The 26,066-nt window shown below is 28.7% G+C and overlaps 3 protein-coding genes across 3 annotated transcripts; 1 reads left to right on the top strand and 2 right to left on the bottom strand.

The window, feature by feature from the left end:
- Positions 1 to 9: 9 nt before the first annotated feature.
- Positions 10 to 6,184, bottom strand: LOC112601129. Its single transcript, XM_025348570.1, has 7 exons — positions 6,042 to 6,184; positions 4,824 to 4,971; positions 3,996 to 4,148; positions 3,079 to 3,282; positions 957 to 1,070; positions 440 to 579; positions 10 to 342 (listed from the first exon to the last, which is right to left on the bottom strand). Exons 1-7 carry the CDS (start codon positions 6,182 to 6,184, stop codon positions 30 to 32), a joined length of 1,215 nt encoding a protein of 404 aa, XP_025204355.1. The 3' UTR covers positions 10 to 29.
- A 7,744-nt stretch (positions 6,185 to 13,928) lies between these two features.
- On the top strand, positions 13,929 to 19,199 carry LOC112601128 (facilitated trehalose transporter Tret1-like). Its single transcript, XM_025348569.1, has 2 exons — positions 13,929 to 14,290; positions 17,404 to 19,199. The coding sequence occupies exons 1-2, from the start codon at positions 14,245 to 14,247 to the stop codon at positions 18,729 to 18,731; spliced, it is 1,374 nt and encodes a 457-aa protein (XP_025204354.1). The 5' UTR covers positions 13,929 to 14,244; the 3' UTR covers positions 18,732 to 19,199.
- Positions 19,200 to 20,651: 1,452 nt separating this feature from the next.
- LOC112601022 (putative methyltransferase NSUN7) lies at positions 20,652 to 24,527 on the bottom strand. The gene is made up of 6 exons (XM_025348418.1): positions 24,376 to 24,527; positions 23,254 to 23,549; positions 22,983 to 23,041; positions 22,601 to 22,896; positions 22,317 to 22,503; positions 20,652 to 20,657 (listed from the first exon to the last, which is right to left on the bottom strand). Exons 1-6 carry the CDS (start codon positions 24,525 to 24,527, stop codon positions 20,652 to 20,654), a joined length of 996 nt encoding a protein of 331 aa, XP_025204203.1.
- Between the last annotated feature and the right edge of the window lie 1,539 nt (positions 24,528 to 26,066).

The raw sequence follows: 26,066 nt of genomic DNA on the forward strand, positions 1-26,066 counted from the left end.
TTGATGTATTAAATTAATTATACTATACGTCACAAGCATATATATGAATAAATCCGTTTTGTTTTTTGCGGTTTAAAAGATGTAGTTACTTTTTTCAATTTCAGTGGTATTCTATTTGTACGTTTTCCAAATCTAACCATTTTCACTTTAGTCCATACAAAAAAAGGCTTCCTCAATGCTTTGATTACATGGTGTATGCTTATCCTCCACCAGCGGGTCGCTATGGAAGTCTTGTCATACGGTTTACCAAAACGAGGACATAGTAATGTTTTGTTGGCACAACGTTGTAGAAATGAGTGCGTTGGCACCAAAACGTGCATTTGCTCAAATTTCAACATTACTCTAAAATAAATACGTTTAAGTATATACAGCACATGAAATCTGATAAAATTACGAGTGTCCATTCTTTTTTATTATTCGTCAATCATCAGTGTGTTACCTGGGTTCGTCGCTATTGGTCAGAGACAACAATATAATGGGACTGGGAATCTTCTGTTTACGTCCCTTCACGGGCTTGCCGAACAGTCCTCTTTGCTCAGCCATTCTTATCAAATGGTTCGCGTCGAAAGTCATCAATTCCTTGAAAACAAGCAAATAGAAATACACTTCCGTCAGCTTCCTTCCTTATTTTACAAACTCTCGGAACAATATTAATAATTTGTAAAATGCGTGTAAATTAATAATGATTAAATGTTTCTTATTTCGAGTATGAATAAAAACTATAAAATACTTAAAATGATAATAGTTAACGTGTCCCTTTTATATATTAATAATTAATAGTTATTTAAAAAGTTCTTGCTGTATTATGTTTCAGAAAAATTATTTAAATTATATTTATTAAAATACACACGGTAAGACTATAGTTATACATGTATATTAAGTTTATTTTATTTTGAATAAATTATATTGGTTGCATACCTCAATGAATGTTAATTGGTATCTTGTACACTACTCACCACTCTTTTGACGGCGGCTAAATAAAGACTTCCAGTAACATGGTTCTTTTCCATATTCTCAATTGTCTTATCCGGATACAGTATCTTCGTCTCAAACCTATCCTTGTCGGGAATCTTAATATAAATTATGAACACACGCGCATGTGATTTTTAGCAAAGACGTCTTTAATATTCTTAATTCTTAGTCATATTAAGAAGTTTTTCTTTCCTAAAATACACTCGATTACAGATAAATAACATTTCCAGTATTCAAACCTTAAAAGAGAACCAACTTCATAGCGTATTTTGGATGAACATCTAGAAATTTTAAATTTTTTTATTATTATTGAAAATTATCTGAGGTATTTAAATTCGTAGATACTTTAAAAAAAAAATTTATACAACGCTTTACCTTTTGATAACAGGTAAGTATCTTATAAATACCTAGTAAGTAGTAATATGTATGTAGATAGATACTTATAAATAAACTCCTTAGTCTTTTGTTTGGAAAAATTATTTATTTTTGTATTTAAAAAAAATTATTTTGACCTAGATTTGAACTAAGTAGTCGAATTTTCTGTGGTTCTTGGAAGTGCAGACAATTTTTACACTTTTAACAAGGGTAAAACAAAATTATGTTAAATTTGAACTATCAAATTGTTTTGCTTATTGTAAACGGTTTCATTTGTATTTGAACGTTTTTATATACGTTATACCTAACAACCTAACATAAATGTATTTATACCTAGTTATATGTTTTTAACAGCATTTTAAGTTATAAATGCATAAATTAAAATGTATTACATTAATTTAAATATTAGCTTATAATTTATTATAAATTAACGGTAATGTAAATATACTTGGTTTTTATTGTTGTGCCATTATAATCCATTTAAAATTATTATCCCACTACTAAGTGTTCTTACTTCAGCATTCAAATAAAAATTTTGATATTCATAATCAATATCTCTGCATTTCTACGATATCTTACATGTTCCTAAGTTTATTATGTTATTTATTTAAGGAAAAAAGGTAAATACTTCATATATCTACTATTTGAAACTGTATTTTATTATTTTAATAGTATTATTACGTTTTCGACTTTTCACTATATTGCTTGCAGTTGTAATTTAAAGTTCATAGATAAGAACTTCAAGATAGATTAGGGCTAGGTTATAAACCGTTTTAGCTTATTTTAAAATATTATTAACAATTAATTTTAATAAGTTATTTTCTACAATATTTGATACTGGTATTTAATGTTAACAAAAATAAAAATAAAATAATAATAATGTTGGAATAAATAAAATGTGCAATATTTTAAGTTCTTTAGAAAATCGTTTTATTTTTTTATATGTTGCTACAACATTTTGAATGTTAACTATGCTACTATGGATAGTAAATAATTTATACTAATTATTATTAACCATTATTTGAAAATGTTGTAGCGTTATATAAAAAATATCATAGCACAGCGGACGATCACCTGATAGCAGTGTAATAACAAACAAGTACCTATTTTAATTTTGTAAATATTTAGCAAACATTGGATTGTTTTGGACAAATATTAACTCGGCTCAGCTATACCAATAAATAAATAATTTACTAGGTGATAAAAATATCAAGTAGCAATTTGACAATATAAAACATAATATTGTATCTTATCGTGTACAACGGTATGAAGTAAAAAAATTGTAGGACAATACCTACGCTTAAAAAATAACCTCAGAATTTGGTGCAATTAGATGCTAACGGTTTTATAAATTATGAAGTAATGATATGAAAAACAGCTCATTTTTGGAAGGTTATGAGAATTTTCTATGCGTCATCTTTGCGTCCTTTGAATAACGTTAAAATAATTCTTAAAATTAAAAAAAAAAAAAAGTATATTGAACTCGGTATGCAGCATGTATTATAAATGGGTTGTTATATGTTTAAGTCATCTAATTATTTTTTACAAACGGCTTCTGATTTGCACGTTTAAATTTTACTATCTGACAAAAGAACTGTTCGTCAATACTCAATAAAGGTGCCTACGCGTAATTTTGACACCACCTGCATTAAATTTTTTAAATTTGCGACCAATGAATATACTATAAATATGTATTACGTTATTATACTTTAACGTACAACACACACATACCTCAACCGGATGGAAAACTGCCGGTCTCCAGGGTGTCTCAACCGAAGTGTTGAATTTGTTGGTATCGTCGGCGCTCACCGATAAATAACTGTCCATGTTGTGCTTCTCGTACGCCCATCCGTTCATCTCTTCCACCACCGCCTTGACCATGCCGCCGTTTTCCAGCTCCAACCGGGAATGCGTTTCGTACACTACGATTTGCACCTATACGCACAGCGCATAAATTTTAATACATATATATATATATATATATCTACGGTCCTGTACAACTGAGATAAGAAGGCGACATTACAATTATAATATTCATATTTTATAAAATGATAAATGTTTTATTATTAACAAAAGTAAATTTCGCATGCAGCAATTAATTTTTAAATAAGCAAAAGCCTTGGCGACTGGACAAACAGTCGACGAGGCTTGTATGAAGAATCAATTTAGGTACCTATCTTTATTAACATATGCAGGCCGTATTCATTCATCCAGAAACTTGATTGTATTACTACCATTTACATTTCAGTCAACTTTCAGAGACATCTTGAAATACTAGAATTATAGTACCTACGAACGAACAGTTCGTAACTTGTGAAGATGATAAGACTAAAATGGTTACGGAAGTGTGAACATTGATTGAATACGTTTGTCGAAAAATGTTGTTACACTTTGTATTGTTGGAAGCGTGTGGTCTTTGTGGATAGTGTACACATTATTTAGACGTAAAACTGTAAAAGGATGCTTTTGTTTTCATTGGAAGGTTCGGATTTTGTTTTTGTGTAAGTTTTCAAGGGTTTTGCAAAGTTAGAATTGGTTTTTATAATTATATGTACATGTACCTCCGGGTAGTTTGCCCAAAATAAGGAAAATTAAAAATTTAATGGTCTAAAATTAAAATTGCAATATATTATAATCGAATTACGCACCTGAGGTTTAGACATGGCCATCCGCAGAGTGTCTCTCTGGTCCAACATGCAAGGTATGTCCGACGACTCTTCGGTGTAGTCCAACGACGCCACAGCTCTGAGCAACGTTAGATCTCCACCTTTTGAACATACCAATTGAACGGGGTCCGTGACCTGTACAAGTTAATAATTTTCCACTAAGTCGCTGTACGGAATATCTGATATCATATATATTTAACATGGCAAGTGTTGAAGTGTTACACAGTTTTTTTTGTAGTTCATATCCTCCTGATGTCCGCCCATTTACTGTACATATTTATTTATATGAATATTTAGTATTATTTACTATTGAGTACCTACTTTTTTACGTTTAAAAATAAATACAATAAAAAACAATATTTATATATATACAATATTAAAAAAAGTATAAAACGTCATACCAAATTCTTGTTACATAATTAAGCCGTGAACATTGATCGTACGTGTTTTATTTTGTTTTTACTGTACCTACCTACCTAATAAATATGATTATTGATTAGACATCAACTACTGTGTGCCTGTGGCAAGTCTTAAGGAAAACATTATCGGCGTTTATATAATATTAATATATTTTTTACTGTTATTAAATAAAGCAACAATTTCGGTTTCGAAAACAAAATAGTTTGGTTCAGTAAATTAATAAATTATCTATTTCCTTACCAAATGATTTGCTGTACGGGACAATACTGTATTAAATGGATCAAAATATAAAAAGCACAGACCGTTTTACATGTTGTATCAATTTAAGGCTTAAGCTTTGCTTTTAGCACTCCGCACACTATCTGGTATAATATATTATGACAATCTTACCCCAGTATTTGTGTTTGGCGGTGTAGCCAAAATGGACACGATATCCAATGATAACTGATTGTTGGAGCTTGACTGAAGGAAATCTTCGGTGAGCAATTTGCAGTTCTGCACACCCAAGCTAACGAAATAGTTGTAATAGTCGTTTTTCCTTAAATGAATATAAAATATATATTCAATTTAATAGACCGTAGCAATAGCTATACATTTATGATATAACAGTCGGTCGATATAATATTTCGATGAAATTTATTAGGAGAAAATTAAAAACAACATCAATACATCAATGCCTTACAGACGAATAGAAAATGAAATATTATCGTATATTGTGTTCATATATTGGTATATTATTAAAATATATTTATTTTTACTTTTAGTTATAAAGTCATGTACAAAATATTATTCCAAATTGAATATTTCGTAATTTATATTTTATCGTTAAAAAGCTACAGATTTTGTTACGAGACTCGGAATAATATTTTAGACGGATAGATTTAAATTTAAAAACGGGATGGATAAACCTCTACGTATTGCATGTCTGCATGAAGTTATGATCAGTTTACGTATTTTTTGCAGTATATGACCTCTAGTGTATGAGGTGTTCGACACTAACAGTAACACAAAATATTTCAAACTCATGACTTTAAATTTAATTTGGATTGCTTTGCTGTATTAAAGACTCATTATTACATTAGTATATGAAAAATTCAAATTGTTAATCTTATTTGTCTCATAAGGCTAGCAAAACAGTTATTTCTTTTAATCGTTCTTCTTTTTTAAGCGAATTTGAATTATATTATTTTATTTTAATAGTCTGCTTATAAAATTTTTTATTTTATAAAAATTAATTAACACTGAACTGTAAAAGTATATTCATTTTACATATTATTTTCATGCAATTTTATATATGACAATTGTTAAAAATCACTCTCATTTAGTCAATTTTTAAGATTAAAAAAAAAAACAATATAATTTGAATTTTTTGGTTACGATTAAAACAAAATTGTTTTGCAACGCATACACGGAATAAAGGTTATTAGTTATTACTTATTAATTATAATTTTTCAAAAAATAATGTGATAAGTTCTTACAATAATACATCAAAAAAAAAAAAAGAAAAGACCTGAATCAAACTCAAGATCATGGTTGAAATGTTTTCGTATGGCCTTTATTGTATTGTAACACTGTGCTCAGTAGGATGTATAATATACTCTTTCAAACCTTTCGGCTGCTCCGTAAACGATCAGCGATTGTTTTCGTTTGAACAACAGAGACGCCAGGTAGGCGACTGCCGTTTGGATTGTAAAATGCGTCTGAGCCACGTTACCGCACAGCTTGTTGGCGCTCATCGTCCGATCCAGCATAGCGGGGCCCAAACAATATCTGCGTTCCTGTTATAAAACATCGACATTTATACAAATTATTAATAGTTATATGCAGCAGGTACCGTGAACATATTATAAAAATCCTTCTCCCCGGGACTAAAATTTAATATTTGTTTATGTAGTGATATTATGACTTATGATTTTGGAGTCCCGAAAAATTGAAATTTTTGTTTGCAATAATAGAATTAAATATGTTTGATATCGACACAAAAATCGTTTCGAATGTTGTGAGTGTATTAATACACACATGTTATACACAGTGCACGTCTGTGCACTTGCAGTTCTATTATTGCAAAACGTATTTTTTATTTCGATTATATGGGAAACATTTATTTTCATTAACAATTCAACTCCGTCAATGTGATATTAAGGAATTTTCAAAGGCCAAATTGATTCGAATAATTTTCAATCAGATTAATCGTCCAATTTTTGACTATCTACTAAATACTAGCTCGTACCAATGTACCATATGTATGCTTAGAATATTATTATAATATACGTATTGTTAAAATTATAAAATCATTTTAAAATGTCATTTTTAAACATTGTCGTGTGTTTTTATTATTGGTTTATGCAAAAATGAAGCTCAACTGACACATACGGTAGTTGCGACAATATTATTTTACATTTTATAATATGCCTGTGAAACAATAGTGAACCTATACACTATACACAGACACACTGCAATGTATACAAGTCCTATATATATATTTGATGCGTGTCGGACTTCAATTTACACAAATAGCAAACTGAAACGCACGTTTCAAATAAACCGAAGTCTTGAGATATGGATTCTAAGTCCAATTAATTAGGACAGACTGAAATAAATCATAATATATGAACAAATATAGATTCTGACAGTCTGACAAGAGACATCACACATCTATCACCCGCAGTAATTTGTGTACATGTATGCTCATTGCTCATAATAATAAATGAAACAAAACGCCCTTGATATTAATTAATTAATTAATTACACTTTGTTTGATGTTTGGTTGAAAAAACTCATACTGTCATTGTTAATTAGTTAAGACATAGTCCGTTTCATTTCAATATTTGTTAAATGATATGAAAATTCTAGGTATCGTAGTATAATAGCTTCCTAATATTTGTTTTATTCATTTTGATTTTACCGATTTCAGAGTATAAAAAAATAACCACTCCGATCTACTATAATATGTCAAATGGCAATGATATATTTTAATAACTATTAAAATATTGATATTCATTTCGAATTCATTACACATATTTATTAATTCTTTGTCATTTTTTCATTTTTATATTGCTATGTCTTTGATATTTTTAATACTATCCGGCTATTGAAACGTTTTACACAGAATGTGAATAGTTTTACCAACAAATAATAAATACATTTTTAAATATTTATATACATTGGTATCTATATGAAGAATTTCCTGGGAGGGGATTAATGAAAACGTGTTATTAAAAACTTATCCTACCATTTCAAGCGCCAAGTAGTGTAGAATCAAATGCCGTTACTTAGGAAGATAAGAGTTGTCTAGTAGTCCAGACTTTCCTAAAAATATTTAAAAGGTAAAAAAACGTCTGTTTGAACGAAAAAAAATATGATTGAAGATTATGCGTAGTATATACGTATTAAAAAAATGTTTGATAGCCATCCATAAAACATGGAGTCCAAGGTAATTACAATTGTAGATAATTAAAAAAAAGTAGAAAAATAGTTAAATGTTGTGCCAGACTAAAAATTACCTAACTTCTGGTAAATATTTGTGTAAATATAACTAATTAATAAATATATAATAACATAATAATGATAATTTAACCACTTATTGACACGAGAAAAAGTTAATTTAATCACTTATAAATAAATGGTTATAAATTATAATAAAATAATAATCATTGCATTTTGCCATTCCACTGGTTAAATTAAACTATTATAAAATTTAAAAGAAAAAATATTTTCTTGATTATAATTAACTTAAGTTTTAATTTTTTGGTAAATTATGAATATTATTTATTATTTATTTAATAAATAATAAATAATAATAATATTATATATTACCTATATAATATATAATTATATGTATTATATATATATATAATAATTTTTTTATTTATATATTATTTATTATTTATTATTATTATTATTATTATTATTTTGTAAATATCGAATAATTATAATACGTTTAAAATGTGTCTAAATAAAAAAAACAAAGTTAAAAATTAGATTGTGTAAATTGCATATTAAACATAATATTTCAAATAGCGTGTGTCTTGATCAAGCCTGTGGCCCAGGACTAAGGTCCCGTCTACCCTGCCACGTAACACATCTAAGCAATACATGTTCATTATGGGCAGTGAGCTTAATAGGTAATACATACAACATATCGTTGTCGTTACTTTATATATAGTTGAAGCAACTATTGTTTGATTGAAATTAAATAACATAATAAATATTGTGTATAAATTAATATACAACACAATACACTATAAAAAATAATAAAACATCATAAATCATAATTATCCAAATTTTTTTTGCAAAGTTGTAGTGTAATTTAATGCATACGTAAATTATGTATTAACGTATTATGTACTTATTGCACATAGATATAATTACTACTTAGGGCACGCCATGAATACATTTGATTTACACTCGACTCGATAGATAGTTTACTGAAACAATTAGGTCATTTACCACTTTGATGTAAATGAAACCAAATAAAATATGTATCGCGTTCGCTAACTCTATAACTTGATATTTATTATTTAAAAGATAAAATAATTTTTTTATATACTCAATGTTTCTTCGATGATGTTAGCAACACGCAATACAAACGCGAATAACCTATATGTAATTCAAAAACATGAAGTATAAATATTATAATAACATATTTAAGTACAAGCACAATATATGTATATATATGCAGGATACATGTATGTTGGAAATTATGTTCACATAGGTACTTGCATGGTTCATGTATCGCTTAAATTAAACTAGAAAGTAGAAATCGAGTTTAGATTTGAACTTTGACAATGGCAGTCTAATAAATAATTTTGACATCAAATGGCAAGCAATATATATATTATAATAGATACATAATAATATAATGTATTTAACTGCGAATATTTCTATATGTATGTAAATAGATAAAGTTCGAATGCAAGGAATTCCGAAATCAACATTTTGAACAAACTTTTTTAGATAAAAAGTAATAAATATTGTAACAGTTTGTATCAGGGGTCTCCAACTTACAGCCCGCGGGCCGGTTCCGGCCCGTCAAGTTAACTGATGTTTTGAAAATATTATTCCTAGTAAAAGAAAAATAATAAAACCTTTAAATAAAATAAATGGATTTTCGTTAATCGTTGTCGATTACCCCGTCAAGTGTATTATCTATGTTATCATGTTTAAGGGGGCGATCGTTAATCGAAAAAATATTCATTTTTCTAAAATCAAAAAATATTTTTTTTATTTTCAATTTCGTTATCTTTCAATTCCTTTAAAAAATTTGGCCTGCAATGCCAAAGTGTATCTCAGATTTTGCCCTCCGTAAAAAAAGGTTGGAGACCTCTGGTTTGTGACATAGTCAGAAATTAATATTTTAATCATCTAGCTGCAACTGTCGTTATCCTGGCTCGCCGAAATAGTAAGTACCTACACAATAATGAAAAAAATCGGGTAAATAGTTCATGTATATCAAACATCCAGATAGGAAGTAATCTCAAAGATGATGTTCTTCGGAGACGAAATTTATTCGCGCAAGTGACTACACACGATTGTGTTATGTTCATACAGTTCATAATGTGATTATTCAATTGTTATAGCTACACACACCATAAATAAGCGACGATTCGACAATTGAAAAAATAAATATCAAATCATTTATCGTGCGACGGCTTAGCGGGGATTTTTTTTTATTTACTACATATCAAATTTTTTGTATACAATATTTTGTATCGGTTACGTTATTTTACTTCGGTGACCTATGAACTTTGAAATGAGTGAGTCATCTACTTAAGGAAATAGCTAAAAATATAAAATAATCAATTCAACTGTCATTTTGGAACGGACCGTGTGGAACAGTCGCGCGGGTCGAATGCGGCCCGCGGGTTACCGACCACTGTGGTCCGGACGATGCGCGTGGCCGACCGGGTGGGCCGCCGGCCGCTCGTGATCGTGTCGTGCGCGTCGTGCTTCGTATTCGACGCGGCCATTATTCGCATAATCTTACGTGGAACTGTGTACCGAGTACGACTAGACACGTCACCGAGTACGGACGGTGGCTGTCGGTGGGCTGTCCGTCGCGCGCACACGCTCGGCCTCGACTCGTCGCTGTCCACCATTAACTGCAATGGGCTGTTCCCGTTCGATATCCGGCCGCCACAACCAACGCAGTCAACGCCGTCGCGTCGTTTCCGGCCTTTGAAAAGTTCGCCGTAATTATCTGATGCCGTCAATTTTGCCCTCTTACCGGAACTTCAGCTGAGTCCAACCGCTAATGGTGGACGGAGATGCTGATGAGCAACAAGTGGTGTGCACACCTAAGTCGATTCATATAATTTAAGACCTATTCGAGTACTTGTATTACATTTTTACGACTTGAGTAGAGTGTGCATGAGATACGTTAAGACGTTACGTTACATGTTATTTTAAATCATATATTATAACATATGACTATATTAACTAACGAAATTAAATGGTTCTTGTGTAGTTACTGTCCTTAAAACTGCACATTTTATGTCTATATAAATGAATTGTATTTGATTTAATGTGTACCTATCGGTGTCTCATGTTACGTCAAGAGATATAAGACTTTTTGGAAGAAAAAAGAGAAAACGGTTCCGCGCTTAAAAATAAAGTTTGGATTTCTGAACTGACATTTTTATTGATATATTGAAGTACGCGAACGAACTTGACACAAAACTACAAGGTAAAAATTAACTAATTCGTGATGCGTGATTTCATAAAAGTCTTTTACGGTCTGATCTTAGAAAAAATGAATTTCCCTACTTGTAAAAATTGTTTTGAATTCTAATTAAAACGGAATATATTATTGTATGTTTGGGTTTACATATGTGTACGTGCGAGCAAGCCTTTTCTCATACAACAAAAAATTAAAAATTCACACCGATCTCGCTGAACAAGTGACCATCTCCAACATGTGCTTATAATGCTGTGTACAAGTAATTGATATAAAAATCGAAAAAATAGTGAAAAATAACTATCACAAAAAAATCTCATTAAATGTAATTATCAAATATTCAAACAGTTTTAATTTCATTACTCTTTAATTTTTAACTACCTATTGAATTGTAACACTTTTACATGATAATTTAATACTTTTTATTTGTGTCTGACACGGCTGGCGAAACTTTTTTAATTTTTGAATGTGGCCCTAGAGTCCAAAAAGGTAGCTGACCACTGATCCAGGCAAACTCGATAAACGCATATACGATATGATTCGACCGTTATCTTCAAGACACGAACAGGCCGTGCACGATGGCTGCCTCGGAACGCATTCAGTAATCGGCGAACGAACAGCTCGGTTGAGGACGCGTGTCGGGGATAGTGAAGCCATTTGAATCATTCGAGTTTTTTTCTTGTGGAGTCAACATTTAAGCTAGTCAATTTTTTTTAATCGTCAGTCCACTTTTTTTTTAATCATAGTAAATACACGTATTTTATGTATGTTCGATGCATGCGTACCTACGTGTAATATTATATAATATTATACGCATTACGATGGTTTTAACTTTAGTGTATTGGCTATCTGTGCTTTGAACATTTTATGGCAGACTAATAAACGTAGACAAATAGAGGTAACAAAGTACACCCTGCTACCCACTCCACGTTTCTGCGTTGTCCTTATACATTCCCTTGTATACGTGCACTCGGCTACGATTACGTGCCTCTTGTCGACCATCGTGTTGCCAGTATCGTGGCAACATGTTTTTATTATGTAAAAGCGTAGCCATTCGGATATGACTACAAACAGAGCTCTCGTTCACCGTCTCCGTGGTCTGGTTGTCTAGTTTTCGACAATGCCTCCGTCAACAGTAGTAACCGTGACCATTGACGATTGACGACATCCAGTCAAGTATTGTGTTTACGGTCGTTATGTGGACAGCTACCTAACGCAAAATATAACGTATTACAAGTATATTGACATTAATCCTGATATTATATAATATGTACAAAAGTCGTTACCCCGACGACATAAAATTACTGTTTGTGAGTATATATATATTATTTTGTTCATAAATACGGGACAAGCCCTAAAAACAATGGCATTAAAAAAAAAATGAACAGGTTGAATTATACAATATATTATAAAAATTTACAGTTATTAATTAAAAATTATAACGAAAAGTTAATATCAAACTATATCAATACTTATATGATTTTGCCGGAGAAATTGGGATATGGAGCGGTGGACGAGAATGATAAATGTAAAAAGATACGTTGATAAAATAAAGGTTAAAAGTGTTGAAGAATCGATTTTTTTTCAACTAGGAAATGGGACAAAAATCTAAAATAAGTCATATGTCAACGATCAGCAATACTTGATAGACTGAAAAAGTCTTCTATGTACGCGTATACCTACCCGTCCTATCCATATAATCGTAATATGTGATTATAAATGTATTACATAATTTCGTGTTTAGATGCATATTTATCCTAATATCCAATATCCTATTAAACTATAATAAAGTTAACCATACTATGAGCTAAGAAAAGTTAAACAAATGAAAATAATATTATATGGCTTATATTTTAATAAATTTCCAATTATTTCGCTTTATAATCAGTGGAACCTACAGTTATAAAATAGGAACGTTATCTCTTTCTATTAAATTTAACGTATTTTATCGTTTATTTAAATGACTTCTCGTTTATAATCTCGTATTCTTAGGAAATATGAAGGCAATGAAAATTATATACAGGCATAGAGTAAATATTATACAATTTATAAAATTGTTAAATATTTCTAAATTAATAATGTTTTCTATTTTTATACCTTTTATGTTTATGTAGATATTACTTTTTCATACAAGTAAAACTTTCAAATGATAGAATAACTTTCTACGGGTAATATTTACTATATGGATAATAAAAATTATATAAATATAAAAAAATGAATATTAATTCTTTTAGTAGTGGGAGGTTATTTATATTATTATTGACTATAATATTAATGCTATATGACACTTCTCAGTCTATTAATTAACATAATATTAATATCAGTATTGACATTTTTAAGCACAGAATACATGTATGTACGGTTGGATTGTGAATCATTAAAGTGTGCTAAATAGTTGAATTTGAATAAATTTTAATAAAAAGATGACTTATTGGAAAATAAGATTTGATATAACAAGATTGACATAATATATAAATAAATTAGCATCGAATTAATTGAATTAAAACCTCTACAATTACTTTATTGTACAGTATAGATATAAGTGATTCATAAATCAGATAAAATCTTAAAAGGAAGATTAAAATTAACCAAACTTAACGAAAATATTAAATTTTGAATATTTATATATAACGTATAAATGTATGTACATAATATATCATACTACATTAAATACATTTAATACTATAATAAATATAATTTTCATAGTATATAACTCAACACGTGATACTTATTGATAAAGGGATTATTTTGTATTGTTCAGATTTATGTTTCATATTGTACAGTCGTCAGTACTCGTTGATTTTCGCAAGTTCAAAGATAACTGATAAGAAGCTGTCTCGATAAGTGTCTGAGCCTGATCTACGATTGCCACTCGGTATTCTGCATTCATCCAAACCACCGATCTGACTAACATTTTTTTTAAATACAGTCACATATGAATGCGGAAATAATATTTATAATAAATAATAAATAACTTAAAATTGAATAACGTTATTACCAGAGGACTATAACAGTAGCAATAATTTTGTTCAACGGTCTTGGGCGATTATTTATCTATAAATAATATTAGTTATTGTTCACGAGTTACTTTTAATTTGTAATCAGTTTTGATCTCAAAACAAGAACAAAAACAAAATGATAAACAAAGGAATCTTGAGACAATTTTTGGCTGCAACTGCAGGTAAGAAAAAATTTAATTTTAATGGAAATAATTAAACTGTCTAAATGTCCGTCAGAATGATTAGGCTACTCCTTATTAGATAGACGATAAAATTTTACTCGATTAGCTTCAAAAATATATTTTAGAATTTCAAACTACCATAATCATAACAAAGACATTTATAAAAAAATTAATAGTACATTAAAGTATTTTTTAAATGTCTACATTTTAGATTAATATGAATGATATAGTTCTGTATCATTTATTAAATATTATATTAGGACTAAAACTTTAATCAAGGGTTAATAATATCATTTCCAAACTTTTTACAAGTTTAAGTCACTTATCACAAGAACTAATAGAATATTTTATTAAATAAAATGATTTTTAAATTTTATATATAGCCAAAAAAAAAAAAAATAGTAATAATTTTTTAGATTATGTAACGTTTAAATAGATTGTTGCTGGAAATTTCAAATCTCTAAGTTTATTAATTTATTATGTTTTAAATTTCAAACAAATAATTAATAAATGAGTAAGGTTTATTGAACAATCGCCTCTCAAATGTTTAAAAATATTTAACACTACTAATTTTTTCTTGTATATAATGTAATGGCAATACTTGATAAACATAAGTATCCATTTTTTTTTTTTATTTTATCCTTTATAAAAATTGACTAAATTAAAAAATAATGATATAATTGTATTATTTATTATTCAATAAGGGTGATGTATGACAAATTTAATAAGGACAAGTTAATTATATGATATACCTATTATAGATAACTGATAATAAATTGAAAAAGAAACAGTTTTAAATTTAGAAACTTTCTTAAGTACGATATCGAAGTTGTTTCAAACTAATATGATGTTAGCCAATTAATTAAGTGTAGTCATTGTTAGGTTAAGAATTTAATCAAGAAAAAAAATTAAATACTTAATCAAAAGATATTACATTTCTCTAAGTAGTTAAACTATATTCGATTTAAATTTAATCGATTACAAAATATATATCTTTCCTAAAACTCGTATTGAATAAAGAATAATTGTTTTTAAGGTAGTTTTGAAGTAGGTATCATACAAAATTGAGTGTTTTTCTATCACAGATAAGTGTTTTTATGTTGTTAGACTATATACTCTTAAATATTTTAAAACATAAAAAAAATCTATTTAATCAGCTTAATTCTTGATAGTTAACAAAAAAATAATAACATAGGTTATTTCAAGTGCATACATCATATTATAATTAAAACTTATAAGTACCTATGTCGGCTATATCCTAAAACGTCACTTTAAAAGCAAAGCAGTTTTTAAAATAAACAATGCATATTTATCTATTTAATTTAATTCATTACTGTCGGATTTATTGATAAATTTATTGTAAATAAATCTCTTACAAAATGAATTATTACAAATTATGTGGTGTAACTTTTATTTTAGTTTCTATATACAATTATTATAATAATTGAACTCAACTGAAGAGATCGCGACTCTCACATTTTTTATCAATTTATCTATGTATTTCATATTTTTATACAACATTGAATTATATATATTATTTAAATATTAGGTTTTTATTGTGTATGAAAAATGATAATACTTTAAAAGTAGACAAATTTTTACTTATATTTATAACTTATTGTTAATCTTAAGAGGTCCTAGACATAAATATAAAAGTTATAAATGTTTAATTCATTGTAATAACTTTAAGATAAGAAAATGATGATATTTACTTTTTATTAAAGTCTAAACTCAGTCTAAAGTCTAGTAGAATACCTATCTACTAAATAAATAATATTGGCAATTTTTATAGTTAACCGATGTTTATAAATAAATATGAAGTACCTAAATTGTTTGATATTTAATACAAATATAAGATTCGATTAAACATTTTTAAATGACAAGTTACAATTAGTAAATTTAATATTTTATGTCTGATCAATTAATTATTAGTTTTACTTAGAGAAGTACCTACTTTATGTTTAAAATATATTTAAATCTTATCATAATAGGTACTTACATACTACGCCACAATAAACATATATTTTTTTTTTTATTTCTATTTAAATTAAATATATTAATTTTATTTTATATTATACTTAGTACCTATATAATGTTTTCATTATCTTTATTATTAAAAGTAAATATTTAAGAAGTACCTATTATATATACACACTACTCAGATAACTATTAATCAATAATCATAAACAAATATCAAGAAATAAATTTAAAACTATTCGCATTATAAACATAAATTAATATTCTAACTATTCATTACATAAGTTATCTCAGTATTTTGATCTATAAATAATTTACCCAGAAAAATTATTTTAACATAAAGCTTTTGCGAGACTAATCCAAAAAATATTCTGTTTCAGAATATAAATTTAAAAATGCATGTTGTTATTTAAAAAAGTAAAAAACATACAAAATTATAACAATAAATAATGTTATTTTATTTCGATTGTAAATTATGTAAAATAAATATTTTCAAAAACATTAATAGATTTTGAAATAATTAGTGTTTGACGATAAAAGGATCAGCTGGTTTAATAAATACTTATCAAATGTAAATTAGGTATGGTTTTTTTTGTAAATAATACATAATTTATTCATACACAGTACTTGACTAATATTGAGACTGTTTGGGGCTACCTCAAAAATTTAGGCTAATTGCATTTACAATATTTAAAGGATTTCGTCCTATATCGACTGTCAAAATACGTAGGTAGGTACTTCTATCAGATGGCACTGATAACTTTCACGCCAAAGTTAACGATTGCGTACAAACATTGTAGGTGCGTATCACATATTATTAAACCTAATATTTATTTACACCTATGATTTATGAGTTATGTTCAATAAGTTCAATTACCTACTATATAGCACTTATAATTTATAAATATATAACATGTAGTTATTACAATAAAATATTTTAAGAAATTTAATAAAAATTATTCACTAGGTATAGTACGGACATATTAGAATAAATTTAAGCCCAAACACTCAACTATATTATAATATTATAAATAGCTAATACTCATCACTGTAGTACATTATGTCGTCACGACAAGACGTCAAGTGTACGAATAATGTAAGAATATTGTAATACGTAAGCGTTAAACTGTGCGCAGGATCGCTGTCCATAATGAACGTGGGCATAATACTCGGCTGGACGTCTCCGATCATGGAGGAACTGCTAGGACCGGACAGCCCGATACCGATGACGGTGGACGAGACCTCGTGGTTCGTATCGGTCATCGACTGGGGCCTGATCTTGGGGTCGTTGCCGTTCGGTGTGCTGGCCGACCGGTGGGGTCGCAAGCCCAGCCTGCAGATCATCGGGCCGATGGCGCTGGCCACTTGGGTGGCCCTGCTGTACGTGGACACGTTTCAGGGGCTGTTGGCCGTGCGGTTCGCGCAGGGCCTGCTGGCGGCCGGCGCGTACACGGTGCTGCCGGTGTACGCGGGCGAGATCGCCGGGCCGAAAATCCGGGGCGCCCTGGGCACCATGTTCCAGATAATGATGTACGTGGGCATACTGTACGTGTACGCGGCCGGCATGTACCTGGACTACACGCACCTGACGTACGCCGTGATGGTGGGCCCGGTGGTGTTCTGCGCCTTGTTCGCCACAATACCCGAGTCGCCGCACTTTTACGTGATGAAGAACCGGCTGGCCGACGCCAAACAGGCGCTGGTCTGGCTGCGCGGCGACGACACTGGCAGTTCGGTGGACGACGAGATGGACTCCGTGGTCGAGTGCATATGCAAGGAGATGCGCAACGCGTCCTTCACTGAGCTGTTCACCGACTGGGTGAGCCTCAAGGCGCTCATCATCGTGCAGGGCCTGTCCGTGTTCCGGGTGATGGCCGGCGTCACGGCGCTCATATCGTACGCGTCCATCACGTTCGCCGAAATGCACGTGGCCGTGGACGCCAACAAGCTGTCGCTGGTGTTCGCGTGCTCGGTGCTCTTCTCCGCGCTACCGTCCACCATACTGGCCGACCGGGTGGGCCGCCGGCCGCTCATGATCGTGTCGTGCGCGTCGTGCTTCGCGTTCGACACGGCCATATTCGCGTACTTCTACGTGGACCGGTGCACCGCGTACGACGTAACCGAGTACGGGTGGCTGTGCGTGTTGGCCGTCGGCGGCCTGTCCGTGGCGCACACGCTCGGCCTCGGCTCGCTACTGTCCACCATCAACTGCGAACTGTTCCCGTCCAACACCCGGTCCATAGCCAACGCGGTCAACACCATCACGCTGACCGTCGCTTCGTTCCTGGCCCTCAAGATATACCCCGTGCTGGCCGACAACGGCGGCATGTACCGCAACTACCTGATATCGTCGCTGTTCAGCCTCACGTCCATAGTCAGCTGCATCCTCTGGCTGCCCGAGACCAAGGGCAAGACGTTCGCCGCCATCCAGGCTCAGCTCAGGAAGACGGACGATTTGGTCTGAACGCCTGCGCGTGATCGAGTTCAACCGCTGCCGATGGAGGAGGTGGAGGTTGGTGAATGGTGACAGGTCGGCTTGTATTAGCCGGAGTCGAACACCTGCACAATGCGTTTAAGACTTGCCGTCGAATGTGTAGGACGTTAAATAGGTACATAATATTATATAACGATCGTGGTGGGACGTTCTTCCTGCTGCTGCTGCAGCGGGAGAAGGACTCGTGCCGAGTTTAGACGGCGATGGGAGTGCATTTGCCCGAAAATACTAGTCATCGTTTATTAGAAATAACGTTTATTTGTCACTAAACTCAATGGATAAGGGAATCATTTTTTTTTTTTTTTTTTTGAAGCATTATTTATGTGTATACATCGACTTATGCGCAAACAGAATATTTCAGTTTTCAAAATGCCGATATATATATATATATATATAATAATTTCCGAATGTTTGTATAAAAAATTATTTTTCTTTTAGACTACCTATATTATATTATTTATAATTATAATTGTTATTTTACGCGTGTATATTTTTTAAGTGACGATAGACAAATTTTGTAAATATATTTTATGAATAAATTAATAACAATTGTAAATAATACATTGTATTTTTACCTATGTACACCAATCAATTTTATTTATCTTAAATATCGAAGTTGAATGACATTTTATACATAAATAATAACCTATTTGTACTATATAATTTATAATAAAACTTTTTACCAATACATCGTTATTTTCTTCACTAATTGAGATCCTCAAAATAGTTTGAGTACTCGACTAGGGACAAGTGTCAATTTATGTAATCCATTTAATCGTATTTTTTAAGTAATTGTTTTTATCAAAGTGTGATATAATAACTTCAAATTTTCTATCTATACATTTTTACTGAGAGCTATTATTCTTTTTTCCTCGAACAAAAATACGTTGTAATTATGTCCTACTCGAATAGAAATTACTATTCTGATAATAGTAAGATTATAAGACTAATATTTTTTTCAAAAACAAAGTACACTGCTGATTAGTGATTACTGATAAAAAAAGGTTAATGACCAAATCATTAAGTATTATTAAGGTTATTTGCATACAGTAACAAAATATACAAATTATACACTGGGCGATTTCGAACTTAATACTCTCATTTTTACAAAAAATTTTGGTATTTATTATACTGCTATTTTAAAAATAATTTAAAAGCTCTTTATCTCAAGAACATTTTTTTGCGGATTTCCCTTATTTTAAATAGCAATCCTCTAATTTTTAAATGCATTTTTGAAGTAAAATATTTGTTATTAAAATGTTCGCAGAACGTGTAATTAATACTCTATTGTTTAAAAATTATAAACAATTAAAACGTAGACAAGATAAGTTGATCGGTAAATTAATCGATTACCTTGTATATATATCCCATGAATTTATCTAATTTATTTCTCGTACTACTCGGCTTATCTAAATAATAAATTCTTAAACATAGTAATAATTTAATATTTTATATTTATTAATTATACATTTAAAGATTAACATATTTTGTAGAATACATAAGAAGTATAGCGGGACATTTAAAAAAACTAGAATCGATATTTAATTTGTTTTGAATAATGAATATTTTATGGTCTACCATATCAATACATAAAAATGTATTATATTTTAACTTATTAATCAAGATTACAGTTGATTGAAAAATAAATAATTATCTTCGTATAAATAAAATCTCGTTATCGCAGTTTAAATTACATAATAACCATCAATATCTTAAAATATTTTATTTGAAGATTATTCTTTTTTAAGAATATACGTGTAAAATATATTAGTAGAGTGTCCTATTTGTTACAACATTAATTAACCTTTTGTCCTTTTATCGTTTTAAAAATACTAGTAATAATTAATATTAAATTTTGATTGAATCTAAATAAAAATATAACATTACACTTTACACCTAATAAATAAAATAGTTATTCGAATTATAGCTCAACTTTTTTCATATTAGTATATTACTTAATATAGTTAATTATTTAAATTATTATTAAAACCCAGAACTCGACGCATTTGCATCTTTTTTTTTTCTAATGCTTATATTCAAGACTCATCTGTATAAAAATTTGACTGATGTCAAATAGTATGAATTAAATTGTTTTGAATTTATAGTATTTTTCAGATAATTCTTGATTTACAAGTCAGTTTTTAGCTATTTTAGTTCATTTTATTCATTTTTCTACTTTTTTAAGGTATATTTGTATTATTTCTGAAAATATATGGAATATACATCTATATTAACATGGACCGCCACATGGGCCAGCGCTAATTGGTTCATATTATAGCAAACCCGTAATATTTTATTTGGAATTATTTCAGCTTATGTTTGACAGTAAAAGTGACTGTGAAATTTTAAGTATTCCTAATTTAAAAATTTGTTTTATAAAAATACTTAATTACAAGAAAAGTAACAACTCACGCTTAAATTATTTGCAAAACAGTACGACAATGGTTTTTTTGGCCTGCATTTAAAATTGAAAAAATATATTTCTGAAAGTCCCTACCGGAGTTCAAATACTAAAAAAAATAACACCTAACATTCTATTACCCCCAAAACTTGTGGTAATTAAATGGGAAACATGGTTATCGACAGTCTTTTATTATTAGGAATACTTTAATACAATTAAAAATAAAATTATAAAACTGAACAAACAAGATGCAATCTCCATTGAAAAAGTAGTTAATTTAATAGCTGATCCAGAATTGAAATTAAATTAAATTAATATCAAATAAAACTTTGTATCACTACCGGATTCAATAACACAGTTGGAATTTTCAAAATTATATCTTGCAAATGCTATAAAAGTTGTAGAGGAAGAGAAAAATAAAATTCAACTAACTAGCAATATTGTTAGAAATAAAATTAAAAATAAATTTTCAGTTGTTTTACAAAAAAAAATAATGGATATAAAACAATGAAAATTGTTACTATAATAACATAACTTATTTTAAATATGCACCTAACACATCTTTGTAAGTCACCTATCTTTTTTATTTTAAAATATTAAGCATACTTTATTTATTTAATATAACACATTTAATGATCAAAACACCTTATTCCTATATTTTTAAAATTTTTATGTAATTTTATGTATCTTTTTTCATACATTTGTTCATATTTTTATTAAGCTCCGAGCTCTCTAGTTATTATAAGTATGAACTAATAATAAATATATAAATTGTACACAAATTGAAAAACATTTTTTTTTTTTTTTGTTTTGTAAAATGATTTTATTTATATTATTTATTATTTTAGCAAAATGCATTTCACATAAAAGTCATGTAAATAATACTTATATTATACCCTTGTAGTAAATAATCAACCCTTATGTATCTTTAATAATTTATTTATAAATATGGAAGTGTAGACTATAGAAGTAGATATTTAAATATCGATTTGTATCTATATTATTATTATATTATTATCGTGTTATTTCATAAATAAATAACCCAAATAAATAAAAATATATTTAAACTATCTATACAGCAAACGATTCTTTTACTCAACGTTTCTTGAAATTAATTATTAATTTTTACCTTATAATATAATATTAATAAATACCTGTAAAATCAATAAATGTTTCTGGAACAATGGTATTTTTTTTAAAAACTCCGATTTTTCTTTCGGATAAATATGTATAAAATAAGGCAATAAATGATCCATTTTAAATGTTTCGGGAATTAAATCTTCAAAGTTCTTCATTTGAGTTAGTCCTGATTTACTTAATACAGATAAAACGTTCTCTGTGCTTTAAGTAAAAATAAATAAGTATAAATATAAAAATTTCTAACCTTATAATTTAATAAATATAGGATATAGGTGTATTATTAATAAACTTTAGTCACCTGGTCAAAAATGTGTTTATCCAACAACTAATTACAGTTTCCGAAGATTTTTTGAATCGCTCATTACGTAAATGTCTTGGCAACATATCAGACAATGATAAGGCGCAATGTTTTATTCTAAATTTCGAAAAAGATGCGGCTAATTGGATTTTTATCTCTTTTAGAATGTCAGCTATTTCAATCAACTTTAATGTCTTGAAACTCAATATCTCCTTTTCATCTAATTGTCTTGGTTTAAATTTATTCCGGTAGTAATCAAAAGACATCAACCATACAAGAAGTGTCATCTTAGAATACTTTTAAAAATTAAAATATATTAAATTAAATATAAAAAAATTAAACAAGTGTGTTAAAGTTAGAAATAAAAAAAAATGAATCTTACATTTGGATAGATTTTTTCAAAATCTATATTATTTAGAATTTCGTTGATAATCGATCTATCTAAAAAATCAGAATAAGACCTAAAATTAGAATTATTTTAAATTATCTATAATTTTAAAAATTTTACTCATAATTTTAATTATTTTTTTGTATGCTTATTTTTAAAATAGATATATTTTATTAATTATTTTTTATGATAATTGCATTAATTTATATATTTTTATTTATATAAAAGAAATCATAGTACAAAATACGTATAGTTTTAATCTTACATCTAAACACTTCAAATATTATGTCATACACTCTTCTCATCTGGTTATCAGAAGCAAATTTTATACCATGTTTCTTAGGATTTTCTGCACTTAAAACTTTAGCCGCAAGCACCACCTCGCGATTTGTCCAAAGCTCAGTATTTCGGTCGAATTCCTCAACAACTATTTCCTTTTCAAATTCCAATAGGTAATCCTCATCCAATAATTGGTCAGTTTCTTTTGGCGATGTATGAAATGCAGTTTCAAATAAATACCCAACTTTTAAGGACGACACCATTGAAACTGGATCATCAACCCTAATAATTATATGTACATATAATAAATAGTAACAATAGTAAATTACAGCCGTTTAAACACTAAAATATAAAATTATAATAATAGCTTTTCTTGACCTTTTTTTCTAAAAAATTCTACATGAAAATGGAAGTACTAGCATCATCAAGTATGCTTCAGTATTTAAATTATTGGTAAAATGTATAGAAAAAAACAAGCTTTTTAAAAATATCAGCTATTAAAAATTATCAACATTGGCTAATTTGTTAGCAAGAATAACTTCTACAAAGAATTCTAAGACGATAATCTATGTATGAATATAATTAACAACTCTTTATAAAGTATACATTAAAATATATTTTTTTTGCTTCATAAATACTTTTTAAATTCTATTTAATTATTACATCTAAATTTATTTTCTGTGTATTTATAATTATTGCTAATCATAAGATATTTAGTTAACATTAAAAACAATTATCTATACTTGTATTTTTCTTCTAATTAATAATGTATGATTTTAACAGAGAACATTAATCGACAATTGCATATTATACTACCTATAATTTATCATTAGAATAAGGTTCTATTTAATAACTATAAAGAAGTAAGATTTACCATAAGTATAGGTATAGAAGATTAAATAATCAATTAAAATAAAACATAATTGAATACACTAGCACCAATATATTTCAATATGAATACTCTGTCACATGAATAAAATAAACATACTTTTCCAATAATAAGCAATATTTAATAAATTAATTAAAAAATATCACCAATTATATATCAATTATCGTACATCAACATTAAACTAACTACTAAACTATATCCAGAATAAATAATACTTACACATTTTCTTGCTTGCTCATGTCTCTTTGTTTTTCTACCAATTTTTTATAAGTACTCAACTGCCAATCTGGATCACTGGGTAACGTTATTTTCAAATAATCCAAATTCGTGTACACTCTATCAAGTTTCAGTATTTTATTTACATCAGCCATGTTTGGTTTTAAAATTAAAACAATTTATAAAATGTATTTATATTATAATTATCTAAACGTTTAGATAAAATTAACCGAATATAAATTTAAAAAAAATATATTTACAACACTATTATACTTTATAAAATACCATAATAAAAAATAACTGCAATTTTCTACTTTATATGTATATTTTTAAAAATCCAACATTTAAATAGTCCAAAATAAAAGGCAACACATTTAAACTGGGTCAACTGTTGATATTATTCCGACACTGGCAATTTGGAATTGACTGAGAACCACAGAATGTTCGCATGTCTAACTTCATTTTTGATACGCACGTATGGTAATAGATTGCCAAAAACACACTCGTGTTCCATTTATAGAATATAATTTGATTTGTTATATGGTACGAGCAATAGGTTCGTGTTGAATTTAAAGTTAAAGTACTACAAAGTAGGTAATAGATTATCGTAATGATATCGCGTTTAAGAAGGATGTAACCAAAGGTTAGGTCTATAAAATAAAAATCATATTACATACTGCACGATTAAATCAGACACGAAAAATTCCAAAATAAAAAATAAAATAAGAACTGATATAATATTTTAGTCTACATATGCAGTGAACAGCAAAAAATAATTGCTGATTTATATTAAAATAATATATCGTTGTACTTCGGTATTTCTTACCTAACTTGAGTACCTACAAATTACGAAGTATGTACATTCTAATCATTTTGTCGATTGGATAAAAGACTTAATATAAGCTATATTGTATCTACTTAAAGAATTTATCCATCATATAAAAGTTTTCAAAATTACTAAATTTTAATTCTTTTGGGGCATTTTATATATTATAAATAACAGACAAAAATTGTATTTAAATTAATACTTATCTTATAAAATATATGAATACATAATATTATACAGGTATACCTAATAACTTTAAATATTTATTTATTATTTAATAATTTAAGTGTTCTTATTAATTTTCAAAATAATAAAAACATGTTTAAAAACTAGATAGTTACACAAATCACCTACAACTATATCTATTATATAAATAAAAAATAATTTACATTTTAGAAAATGTGAGACTTTTTGATAGGTACCTAATATAAATATATTGATGCATAGTATAAATGCAACGTGGTTATACAATCTATATAAGGCCTAAAATATGCGTATTACATAATATAGATGATGCTTATAATAATTATAATGCCTACCTTCTTAGATTAACATTATAACTGCACTATATTTTTTATGTTAATCTATTATGCTAACACTGATAGCCTATTATTTATAATGACAGATTATATATACAGATGACGTTAAAATATACTACATCAGTGTCATTTAGAGACATTTAACAATTTGTGGTATTACGAAGGTAGTTTTTATTTTTCTAGACCCGGAATTCGTAAGTTATTAAGACTTATAGATTTTGGAGAGGTTAGTAAGGTTTGTCATGCAAAATTAGGACGAGAATATTTTGTCATTTAAATAAAATATTTGATATCTATATTTTATAAATTTTTTTATGATAAAATATATG

This window comes from Melanaphis sacchari, unplaced genomic scaffold (genome assembly GCF_002803265.2).
Source record: "Melanaphis sacchari strain LSU unplaced genomic scaffold, SCAv2.0 Contig74_pilon_pilon, whole genome shotgun sequence".
NCBI lineage: Eukaryota > Metazoa > Arthropoda > Insecta > Hemiptera > Aphididae > Melanaphis > Melanaphis sacchari.

Coding starts and splice junctions, on each gene's coding strand:
- LOC112601129 (XM_025348570.1), bottom strand. CDS start 6,184: ATGCTGGATCGGACGATGAGCGCCAACAAGCTGTGCGGTAACGTGGCT. Junction 4,972..6,041: donor GTTTACGGAGCAGCCGAAAG/GTTTGAAAGAGT, acceptor TATTCATTTAAG/GAAAAACGACTATTACAACT. Junction 4,149..4,823: donor CGCCAAACACAAATACTGGG/GTAAGATTGTCA, acceptor TAACTTGTACAG/GTCACGGACCCCGTTCAATT.
- LOC112601128 (XM_025348569.1), top strand. CDS start 14,245: ATGATAAACAAAGGAATCTTGAGACAATTTTTGGCTGCAACTGCAG. Junction 14,291..17,403: donor ATTTTTGGCTGCAACTGCAG/GTAAGAAAAAAT, acceptor AACTGTGCGCAG/GATCGCTGTCCATAATGAAC.
- LOC112601022 (XM_025348418.1), bottom strand. CDS start 24,527: ATGGCTGATGTAAATAAAATACTGAAACTTGATAGAGTGTACACGAAT. Junction 23,550..24,375: donor ATGAGCAAGCAAGAAAATGT/GTAAGTATTATT, acceptor TATAATTATTAG/GGTTGATGATCCAGTTTCAA. Junction 22,897..22,982: donor TTGAAAAAATCTATCCAAAT/GTAAGATTCATT, acceptor AATTTTTAAAAG/TATTCTAAGATGACACTTCT.